At 39.0% G+C, this 12,357-nt stretch overlaps 1 protein-coding gene across 1 annotated transcript in view; it reads left to right on the top strand.

Moving 5' to 3' along the window:
* CFAP54 (cilia and flagella associated protein 54) overlaps positions 1-11,455 on the top strand; it is a gene marked incomplete at both ends in the record, with an annotated part of 248,988 nt that extends 237,533 nt beyond the window's left edge. The window contains 1 exon segment of the mRNA XM_079775504.1: positions 11,336-11,455. Coding sequence (XP_079631630.1) covers positions 11,336-11,455 — 120 coding nt within the window.
* Positions 11,456-12,357: the final 902 nt, after the last annotated feature.

Below are 12,357 nucleotides of genomic sequence, written 5' to 3'. Positions count from 1 at the left end.
GATGATGGGAGCAGAGGTTGGAGTGATGCATGTTGAGGATGGAAAAAGGGGCTGCAAGTCCAGGAGCACAGGTGGCCTCTAGAAGCCTCTATAAGGCTCAGCAACAGATTCTCCCCTTCGAGCCTCCAGAAGGAACCAGTCCTGCTGGCATCTCGACTTCGGTGCAGTGAAACTGATTTCAGATTTCTTATCCCCAAGACTGGAAGAGAACGAATGTGTATTGTAAGCCACTAGGTTTGTTGTAAATTTGTTATAGTAGCAATATGAAATTAATGCATACATTCTGAAGTTTAGCATGTGACTTTAGATTTCTGTTTTGAGTTAAGGTAGATACTATTCTTGTCCTTATTGTATGTGTGAGAAATTGAGGCCTGAAGAGTTTCAGTGACTTGCCCAAGTTCCCTCAGCTAATCTGAGAGCCAGGATTCACACCTAGGCAGACTGGCTCCTCAGAACATGTCCCTAACCACTGTGCTCTGCTGTCTCCCCCTGCTGCCCAACTGTCCTCCGAACCCCCTCCCACCAGCCCTGTCAACCACGAAATGCCTCTGCTCCCTGAAGCCCTCCTCCCACTCCCACCTGACTTCAGTCTCCTCCTCTGTGGACTCGGTAGTAATCTAGACAGTTTTCTAGCTCCAGCTTTTGGAAAATTTATGAAAAATTCTAGGTCTTCCATAGGGAATTTAGGCTTTAGGTGAGATTATTGAATTTTTTTATATTCAAGTTTTTGTGAACATATTATTATTGAATCTTTTTCCTACGCTTTAATTTCTAATTATCTTCCTCATACTCTAGAGAGGGGATGATCCCAAGGGTAATCAAATAAAGTGATTAATAGAAGTCATCCTGGAACTATATTGAGCTTGTTTGACCATGACCCAAGCAGAGAAGCATCTGGAAATTTGGTATATGAGTTCTTACTTAGTTATTACTCTAAATCTCCCCTTAGCTTATATTGGTTATATACTAGTATGCATTTTGCCATATGGCCGCTTGTTTAATAGTTCTGTAGTTAACCACTGAATTAAATATTTATGCCTGCCATGTCCCCTGCACTGAGCCCCAGATCTCCCCTCCAGGACTGAAGACCTTATTTACCCAGCTCTGGGGATGTGCTGCCTGACAGCCCTCTGCTCTCAGCCCTCTCCAAGAATTGCCCATGGCCAAAGGACGTAGTCTCTTTCTTGGGGGAAATCTGCATCCAATTACTGGTTGATATGGGGGTACAAAGACCTGACCTCCCCTACCAGGATTAGGGACAACTTTGAAGGGCCATCCCAGTCGCAAATCTCCCCGTGGGGTTGGCTGAGTCCTTTGTTGTGTGGGACTGCATTGCAGCCCATTTTCTCTCTCTGCCTAATTCCGCTTTCTTCCCTTTCTCCATGAGTGCTGATCCCAATGGTACTCCCATATAAATGTCCTGAAAGCCACATTCCCTCTTGGGGGTCTGCTTCCCAGGAACCCGAACTGCATGGTGATAAGGACATAAGGGTGCTCATTTAATCCTATTTTGTGGGAGTTAGAAGTGTTCTAAAGGAACTAGGAAACATAATTTCTGGCTTAAAGTTTATTTTTTAATGTAGAAGTAGGGAGTAAACATCACACATGTCACCCACTCATGATTAAAAATACATTCTGCAATGTGACCCATAATTCAATCGCATTTTCCTTTAACCCCTATTTTAACAGTTAATTTACAAATGAAATGAACTCTATAAAACAAAGACTCCATCCCATTTCCAATCCTCAATAAATGAAGCCTTCCTTTCTTGCTGAAACAGTTTTTCCAGTATATAAAAAAAGAACTTGAGAAAGCTTTAAAACCATTTTCTGAAAATAAAGGCAACAAATGTAAAGTGAAATGGAATCATGTATAAGCACTACCTCTGAATTTATACCTTACATCTCCACAGAGAATGAGAAACAGACATTCAGTTTTACAACACATCTATATAATAAAAGCCCAATATGCTAAGTGTCCAGTGGTCCAGTTGGCAGTTCAACCAATCAAAATGTAATATGCTAATGATATGCTAAGACCACTGAACTGCTTGCTATGACATGCACTGACCACCAGGGGGCAGAGGTTCAATGCAGGAGCTGCCCCCTAGGGGTCAAAGTGCTCCCACAGGAGGAGCACTGCTCAGCCAGAAGCCGGGCTCACAGCTGGCAAGTGCAGCAGTGGTGGCAGGAGCCTATCCTGCCTCCGTGGCAGTGGGGATCAGGTCTAAGCCATCAGTCAGACATCTGCTGAGGGCTCCCAGACTGTGAGAGGGTGCAGGCCGGGCTGAGGGACCCTCCCCCTGAGTGCACGAATTTTGTGCACTGGGCCTCTAGTCATAATAATAAAAGGTTAATATGCAAATGTCATCACTCCCTCATGTGTAACGACCAATCAGCAGGAGGTGGGGCTTGATGGGGGACCTGAGGCTGTGTCCCCCAACCTGGCGCTGGGCTGGGGGACCTGAGACTGTGTCCCCCACCTAGCAGGGCTAGACGGGGGTGGGGCCAGCTGGGTCTGGGTCTCGCATGATTTCAAGGCATGTGGGGATGGGCAGGGACTTGACTCTGGGTCCTGTGGCGTGCCCCAGACACTGACAGGAGGGAGATTTTCATATACATTTTATGATTTTTCTTTCATCTCTGATACTTCTATTATAGATAAAGGGCGAATAGCAATATTAAAATATTTCCTCTAATTAATTCCCTTTAAATGTGTACGAATTTCATGTACCAGGCCACTAGTTGAATATAAGAATTTCTGTTAGATCCTCTACCCAAGAAAATTTTTCCTTCAGTTCTTCCCCCAAGCCCTGAACCACTGGCCATGAACATCCGTCTAGTCTTTATGCCCTGTGCACTTCATGATTGATTGCACAACTTACGCTTTCTGTTCTGATTAGAGCTTTTGATATTTTAAAGAGGATTTTCCCTGTTTGAAGTCCTTTAGTAGTTCTGTATATGGTGGAAAAAAAATTCCTGGAGAGAGAGAGAGAGAGAGAGAGAGAGAGAGAGAGAGAGAGAGAAGCTATTCTCTTTGCACAATGGGTATCGGATTTCAAAGGCTCTTTTCTCTGGCCCTTGGATTCCTGAGCAGTCCGAATAAGTCTGGATAGGTACAGCCTAAACATTTACTTTTTCTTAAGGGTCTCGTTTGGTCTTAAAGGATTGTTTTCTTGAATAGTTTTCTATAAAAAGCATGTATCCATAATGACGATTTCACTGCCAGCTCTATCATTTTTCATCAAGTAGTGCCTTGGCTGGGGTTGGGGTGGGATATGAAGGGCAATGTGTGCAGAATAGGGGGCCAAGGAGGAGGAGGAATGTGGGAGAAGCCCCAAAGCTCCAAAGACATTTACTAGCTGAGCATTGCCTTAATTTACATAATCCCAGATGGGCCACTTGTGATGTTTTCCTGACACCAACCAGTTCCACAATTCTCTGAGTCCAACTGGGTGTCCAACAATTCAACTCATTTCCGACACTACTACCCAGTGTTAGTGCAGACTCCACAGATAAGAGCTCAATCCAAGACTGCCCCCACCTCAGATGCCAGCTGAAAATGAGGAGCTAGGCCACCCACACTCCAGCCCAGAATACTATGATATGGGAGTTCCCACGATGCCCCCTCAGGTTCCATAATTCACTAGAAGAACTCACAGAACTCAGGAAATCACTTTAGGTATGATTACCAGTTCATTATAGAGGATAGTACTGAGGAACAGGCAAATGAAGAAATGAAGAGGACAAGATATAGGAGGATGGGAGGAGCAGAACTTTGGATTTCCATCCACTATGAAGCTCCTTGAAACCTGTCAGTGTGGGGTTTTTATATGGGCTTCATTATGTAGGTGGTACTGATTAAATCATGAGCCATTGCTGATTGAACTCAACCTCCAGCCCCTCTGCCCCCTCAAAGTTGAAGGCATAGGAATGAAAGATGTTTTTTTGCTTGTTTGTTTTTAGAGAGAGTGGAAGGGAGAGGGAGAGACAGAAACATCGATGTGAGAGAGACACATTGATTGGTTGCCTCCTGTGCAGCCCCAACCAGGGCTAGGGATAGAGCCTGCAACTGAGGTATGTGCCCTTGACTGGAATAGAACCTGGGACCCTTCAGTCTGTGGCACGAGGCTCTATCCACTGAGCCAAACCTGCTAGGGGAGGGATGAAAGTTTTAAGTCTCTCATCACCTGGTTGGTTTTCCTGGTGACCAACCCCATCCTGAAGTTAGCTCTTAAAAGAAAATTTTCAGCACCATTAGTAGCTCTATGCCAGGAAACCTGGGTCAAAGACCAAATATTTATTTTTACTGTACCATAACTGTAAACTATGCGCATAACCTAAAATAGATTTTAAAACATACATCCCAGTACATGCGGTCTCCCTCAATAGATCTTCTCTCCTGGAGGTACTCTGCGTAGAGGCCATTGTGCAAAAACACTTTTGGCATCTACTTAGATGTGAGAAGGGAGACAAAGTTGGCAATCATAGAATCACTGAGAAGTTGCTGAAATTACTTTGGCTGGACAGAAACCTTTGGTTTCCTGTGCTTTTGGAACATCGTGTCTGAGCAAGAATTGTCCTTTAGTAAAAGGCGACCTCTGCTCAAGAGCTCAAGGAAGCACCATGCTCAGCCAGGCGTCAGTGGCTGTAGAGCGTCGGTGACAATGGTGGTGGTGATTTAAGAAGAATGTGTTCTATTCTTAGACAGTGTAACATTTGAACCAATTTTCTGCACAAATGCTTTCTCTCCCATATCCTATCTTAATTTCTAATGTTCTTGTTCTCTGCAAAGTGTCTTTATAGTAATGTTATTTATTTAAAATTAATTTTAAAAGATTCCTGCTATCTTACCAATATGACACTTTGATCTCATTTTATGGTAAAAAAAAAACACCACTTCTTTTCTGTCATACTTAGTTTTTTTAATACAAAAATTAGAGTAATGCAAAAGATAAATCTTATTCTCAGAAAAGTGTGAGATTTCCTGTGGTCTGGTAGAGCTGTATATACAAGCCTTTCTCACCTTCCTACGAGTTGGGTGTTGTATCTATTAGATTGTGGTGAATATTATCCATTGTTTTTTGTATTGGGATTATCTTCATCATATAAAAAGTACAGTGAAACCAAATATATCTACTTCCCTCTCACCTGGAACTTTTATTAGGTGGGTAACCAGTCTTTCATGATTTATATTCTTAAGTAAGGTAGTGTCATATTATTCTTTTTACTTTGGAATGCATGTTTTTCCCCAGCCTGAAAACAAAAATCCAGTCAATCATTAACTTCAAACGCTCAGCTGATCTTCTAAGAAGACATAGAAACCATGGTAGAGAAACTTATATGTGAGAATGCTGGGTGAAAACAGTAATTGCTTTCCTACACTGAAGCTATTAAAATGATTTCTCTCATGGCTGTGACTGTGTTTTAAGGTACTTGAAAGGAGGCAAAGCTTAATCCACCCATATCACAAAGCCCACGATTTTTATATTCACTTACCAATTATCAGGGCAGACAGACCTAGTTGATGGGTGGAAACCTGGCGTTCTCCCTTTTTTCTTGGTCACTAACACTTAGAATCAATGAAAAGGCAACTGACAATGGTGTGCTGGGAGAAGCAAGAAGAGGTCTCAAAGTAGGGCTCAATAAAAACTCATTGGATTGAGAAAAATTATAGATACTTTCAAGACTATATGATTTTTCTGCCAATCAAGGAAAATCATTGAGCAAAGGACAGAAGTAATAAAATACTTCATTATGATAGAATCTAATTTTCATGCAGAAACACATATAAAACACAGTATAGCATTGGCAAGTAACCTGTAACTCTCCAATGCCTTTGGAAACTCATTCAAGTCTAGGCCAGATTTTAATGAAACCCTGCAGTTTGCCCCAACTTGACTTTCTTCCCCTTCTTTGTACTGTTTCAGACTTTTATCTTCTCTAGGCAGGCAAATTATCACCATTTCTCTAACATTGCTCTTTAACACCCAACCTACTTGAACGAATTTGCAGCCTGCTCCCTGCCAAGCTCTTTTCTTCCTTTTTTCCTAATCCAGAAAAGGAACCAGGATTTGCTGGTACCTGACTTTGGGCAATTTGGACTCAAAGCTATTTACAAAAACATAAAAGACTTCTCAGTGATTATATGATTGCCAACTTTGTCTATTGAATAACAAACAAACAAATTCAGTAATTTTACTTGAGCTATTTTACTTGAGAAATTCCCTATGGAAGACCTAGAATTTTCCATAAAATTTCCAAAAGGTGATAAAAAAATTTTTTTTCTTCATTAGATAGAAAATTGTCTAGATTACTACTGAGTCCACGGAGGAGGAGACTGAAGTCAGGCGGGAGTGGGAGGAGGGCTTCAGGGAGCAGAGGCATTTCGTGGTTGACAGGGCCGGTGGGAGGGGGTTTGGAGGAATAATAAGGCTTGATAGCACTTCCGTGAATTAACATTACTTTGAAATTTGTAGCTATTGCAATAAGGCAAGAGAATAAAATCAATGTTAATTGGACAAAAGACATGTATTTCCACAAAGACCAATAAACATATGTTTTATATTATTAGATGTTACAGACATGAAATTAAAAGCATAAAGAGATTATCTCAAAATATACAATAGAATGTCTAAAATTAAAAAGTAAAATGATCAAAGTGTGTGAATATATGGAATAACTGATTCTCCTATATACTACTGGTGGGGGTATAAATTGGCCAATCCATTTAGAAAACTGTTCAGTAGAATCAGCTTAAAGGTAAATATATGCATAACCGATTCCCAGAAAATTCAGTTTTTTATGTATCTACCTCACAGAAATAAAGTATATCTCAGTTGTTATACCTGAAATAAAGTTTTGAAATAATACAAATGCTCAACATCTGGAAAATTAGTAAATAGTGATACAGTCATACAATGGAAATTATACACGAACTAAAGGCCCAATGCACAAAAATTTGTGCAAGAGTAGGCCTTTCTTCCCCCAGCTGCTGGCACCGGCTTTCCTCTGGCACTCGGAACCCGGGCTTCCCTCCTCCGACTACCAGTAGGCACCCGGGACCCAGGCTGGCTTCCACTCCCCCTCCCCCCACCACCCCGGCTTCATCAGGAAGAACATCCAGCCTAATTAGCATATTACCCTTTTATTATTATACTAGAAGCCATCTTGTGTCCACATGGGGGTGGCCATCTTTGACCACATGAGGGCGGCCATCTTGTGTGTTGGGGTGACAGTCAATTTGCATATTACCCTTTTATTAGATCGGACTAGTAGATAAGAATGAACAAACTATTTTTTTTTTCTGTATTGATTAAGGTATTACATATGTGACCTTATTCCCCCATTGCCTCCTCATATTCCTGCTCATGCCCTCAACACCCCCTAGTGTCTGTGTCCATTGGTTATGCTTATATGCATGCATACAAGTCCTTTGATTGATCTCTTCTCCTTCCCCCCACCCTCCCCTGCCTTCCCTCTGAGGTTTGATGGTCTGATTGATGCTTCTCTGTATCTGGATTTGTTTTTGTTCACTAATTTATGTTCATTATTCCACAAATGAGTGAGATCATGTGATATTTATCTTTCTCCAACTGACTTATTTCGCTTAGCATAATGCTCTCCAGGTCCATCCATGCTGTTGCAAATGGTAGGAGTTCCTTCCTTTTTACAGCAGTGTAGTATTCCATTGTGTAAAGGTACCACAGGTTTTTAATCCACTCATCTGCTGATGGGCACTTAGGCTGTTTCCAAATCTTAGCCATTATAAATTGTGCTGCTATGAACATAGGGGTGCATATATCCTTTCTGATTGTGGTGTTTCTAGTTTCTTGGGATATATTCCTAGAAGTGGGATCACTGGGTCAAATGAGAGTTCCATTTTTAGTTTTTTGAGGAAACTCCATACTGTTCTCCACAGTGGCTGCACCCCCACTGCATTCCCACCAGCAGTGAAGGAGGGTTCCTTTTTCTCTGCATTCTTGCCAGCACTTGTCCTTTGTTGATTTGTTGATGATAGCCATTCTGACAGGTGTGAGTTGGTACCTCATTGTTTTGATTTGCATCTCTTGGATGATTAGTGACTTTGAGCATGTTTTCATATGTCTCTTTGACTTCTGTATGTCTTCTTTCAAAAAGTATTTAGGTCCGTTGCCCATTTTTTGATTGGGTTGTTTATCTTCCTTTTGCTAAGTTGTATGAGTTCCCTGTAAATGTTGGAGATTCTCACTGACATGGATGAATCTGAGAAACATAATGTTGAGTAAAAACAAAAGAGTAAATATTTTATTATTCTACTTAAAGTTTAAAAAATATAGTTATAATACACACCTGCACACGCATGTAAAACTAAAATGTCGGCATATGAGCCAGAATAGTGATTATTTTGCAGGAAGAAGGGGAGGGTTAGTGACTAGGAGGGAGCACCAGGGGACATCTGAATGCCAATCATGTTCTGTCTTAATTTGAGTAACAGTTATGAGGATGTGTTTATTTTGAAAAAAAAAATCAAGTTCTACACTTAAGGTTTCTCCTTTTTCCTTCTGTATATTATATTTCAATCAAAAGTTTATTTAAAGGATTGTGTTCAGCAACAGAAAAAATGTAGACTACTGTGCTATAGCGTAATAGAAATAGCTGGAATCTGAAGCTTTAGATGTGTCCACCAAATGGCTTAAATTGCCCAGGTGTCTGAAAAGGTAGGAGTAATAGCACAAGGGTAAGTTCTGACATTTTAGGGTCATTTGTGTTCTCCAGAGGACGGATAAAAATTAACAACTCCAGGATGACAGCTTTTTATTTCATCTTTCTGACCCGAAGCGTTCACTTGCGGCCTCATAAATAAATCCAGCAATTAATCTCCATCCTTTGACAAATGGCCACTTGTTTCTGAAGGTTCATTGTTAAGGGTCATAGGCCAAAGTGCTCTATTTGGATCCAGTATATAAATTATGTCATAAAGATACTTCTAATGTTATCTAAAACTAACTTGGCCTCTTTGTGTTTTTATTTTAAATACTGTAATCTTTAATATGAGAAAAATTCTACAATAACAGAAATACAGCTCCAGAGAAAACACAAATGTTTTAATGTCAATTATTCTTACTACTTTGAAAATCATCTACTAAAGGATATTATTGGATGTGAGGCCTTTCATCACCATATAATAAACTGAATGTTTAGTGCAATTAAATAGCAATGAGATATAACCAAAGTAATCATGGTAATCACATATATTTCAACATATTAATAAACTATTTAATATTAGCTCTCTAAAATGTTTCCAATTTTTAATAAAGAAAATAGTCATTAAATGGCAAAATTAGAAGGTTTATAACATTCCATGATAATAATATGCTGCCCTGGGTGTGAAAAACCCTCATTTGTTACTGATTGAAGTATTAATTGTCAGAACCTATTTGGAAAGTAATCTGGCAGGAAATGTTAAAAAGTAAAATGTAAACACCCTTTGACCAGAACAACTACCTTGGGGAATCAGCAATACAGAAATTAAAGCACTTGCACCCAGGAGATATATAAGTAGACAAGCATGCTCAAAAACTAGAAACTACCTCTTTAGTGAAGGATTGTCCATGTCAGGCATTGTTATATAGCCATTTAAAACGGTGTGTTCAATAGTGACAATACAACATAGCCTTTATTAGGTGTTTGTGATAGACACCCTTCTAAGTACAGTTTACCCCTGAACAGCACAGATTTGAACTGTGTGAGTCCACTTATATGTGGATTTTTAAAATAAACACCTACAGTACTGTAAATATATCTTCTCTTCCTTATGATTTTCTTTTTCTAGCTTACTTTATTGTAAGAATATAGTATTTAATACATAGAACATATGAAATATGTTACTCACTGTTTATGCCATCGCTAAGGTGTCTAGTCAACAATAGACTATTAGTAGTTAAGTTGTGAGGGAGTAAAAAAAGTTTTACCCAGATGTTCAACTGTGTGGGAGGACTGGCATCCCTAATCCCAACATAGTTAAAGGGCCAATTCTATTTAATATGTGTAAACTTACTCCATTCTTTTAACAACAATACTATATAGTAATTCTTATTATTTCCATTTTATGGGTTAGAAAATTAAAGTTAAAACACATAAAATATTTTACTTAACCTCACATATCTAGTATGAACCAAATGGTCTTATTCCAGAATGCACACTCCTGACCTCCATGTGGTTATTCTGCCTCCCTGAATTGACTAAGGAGGGATTTCTCTTATATATCGGTAATTAAAAAAGCAATGAATGGGAATTTGGTTATTCTATTTCAAAAAATAAGGAAAGAAAGAAAAGGAAAAGACCCATGTGAATATACATTTGTATGAGGATTTTAACAGTTTTGGAAGAAGAATTCTCAAATTGGTGGTACTAATTAGTCTAAGATTATTGATGAAGAGGATATTATTAGTCTTTATTTATTTACCTCTTTATTATTTGAAGTTATAGAATAACTTTTGTCACTTTTTAAATCCAAAAAGTAAAGAAAAACAAATAAAAACAAGTCTCCATTTTTAGGTTCACTATGTTTTCTGGAGAATAATAGGTTCATTTAACAAGTAGACAAGGAATTAATAATCCTTGTCCTCTAATTTTTTACCAGGATTCAGGCTCATAAGAGTCTAAGTCATTAGAGTCATTCGGCATGACATCATTCATCTTCAAAAGTATCTAGATGTGCATGCAGTGGGTCTGTAGTAAACATTCATTTCCTTTCCTTCATGTTATTCTCCCCTTTCTGCCCTCCCCATCAAATAGCCAGTGCTACAATCACAAAAGCGGTCTTATTGCCTTTTTTTAGGCTCTCAGATGACTTTGGCTATACTAGTCCTTGGCGTGGTAATAGTACCTTTCAGAGAGAGTGAACCCCTAACCTAATTTGCTTCACTGTGGCAGGACTTAAGCTCAAAATGAGAGAGGGAGATTTGTCAACTGGGCAGTCTATTCAGAAGCAAGCATTCCATTAGAAAGAGAGCCAAACGTCCTTCATTTAGAGTCATTCTCAATGATTATGCAAACACAAATAGTCCACATTTCTAGGAGTAGCTGCTGTTTTACAGGCTCAATTTTACAGATTCATCGGTATGAATCTGTATGCTATTTTATAGACTCATAGATGTGAATCTTAATAGGATATAAAATGATATATGTGACATTTCAGCAGTGTAAAGATGCAATCTTACCTTAGGCAAGAATTATATATCTTTCACATAAAATTATTATATGGAATTGGTATTTGTGTACTTTGAGAACTTTACTTCAGTCAACAGTTCAAAACAATGCATTTCATAAACATTTTTATGCTTTTTCTCAGGTTCCATTTAAGATCTCGCTGCCATCCATATTCAATCTCGAGAGACTTTTTGATCTTGCTAATGGTTGTATCCTATCAGGAGGAAGCCTTTTCAACTGGATTGTGTCGATTATTCTCTGAACATACTTTACATATTAACCTTATAAAGTATTTCATTCTTATTGTTTTTCTTGGTTTGAAATAAGTTTTGAAATGGTCCTCTTACAACAAACAAAATAAAATTGTTTTCTTACACAAGCTCAATTTCCTTAAAAACTATAGTTTTGAGTAATGTTTTACATTGCATTTGAATTAAATGACAATGCTGTTGCTTCTGAAGACATCTTATGGAGCTATTCATAGAAAACATGTTTGTGTACAGTGTAACTATTCCCATGTTTATATAGTTTATGTTTAGTTTGTCTTTAGATGTGCCCATATTGCAAGACTGAATTAAGCCAGTGGTTATAAACGGGGGAATTTTGCATCTAGGGTGACATTTGGCAATCTCTGAAGACATTTTCGATTATTATAACTGAAAGGGGATGCTATTGGCATCTAGTGGGTAGAAGCCAGGGATGATGCAAAACATCCTACAGTTCCCAGGAGGGCTCCTCACAACCGAGAATTACCTGGCCAAAAATGTCAGGAGTGCTAAGGAAGATAAATCCTGGATTAAATCTCAACATGTGGTAAGTTCAATTTGGGAGTTTGCCTATGGGGTTTGGGAAGAAATCTGCAGCAAATTAGACCTTTCATATTTTATACTTCTGAGAGCCAACATTGCACAAAATTTTAGAGTAGTGATTTCCAACCGGTGTGCTGTGGCATGCTGGTGTGCTGCAATAACTGTTAAAACATGCAGCACCCATTTAATCAGGGACGCTGGCCTCTTCTGCCCTAGATTGTCAAATAAAAAAATGACAACAGCCAACACAATGATAGCCATCCAGTGTGAATGAATCAAAATTATACCTATTTTTTTTGTCAGACCATCAAAAATGATAATATATTTTTTGGTGTACCACAGGATTTTAGTCATT

This window comes from Cnephaeus nilssonii (assembly GCF_951640355.1).
Source record: "Cnephaeus nilssonii genome assembly, chromosome: 6".
Taxonomy (NCBI): Eukaryota; Metazoa; Chordata; class Mammalia; order Chiroptera; family Vespertilionidae; genus Cnephaeus; species Cnephaeus nilssonii.
The sequence above is the reverse complement of the archived record's forward strand: the minus strand, read 5'-3'. Positions and strand labels throughout refer to the sequence as shown.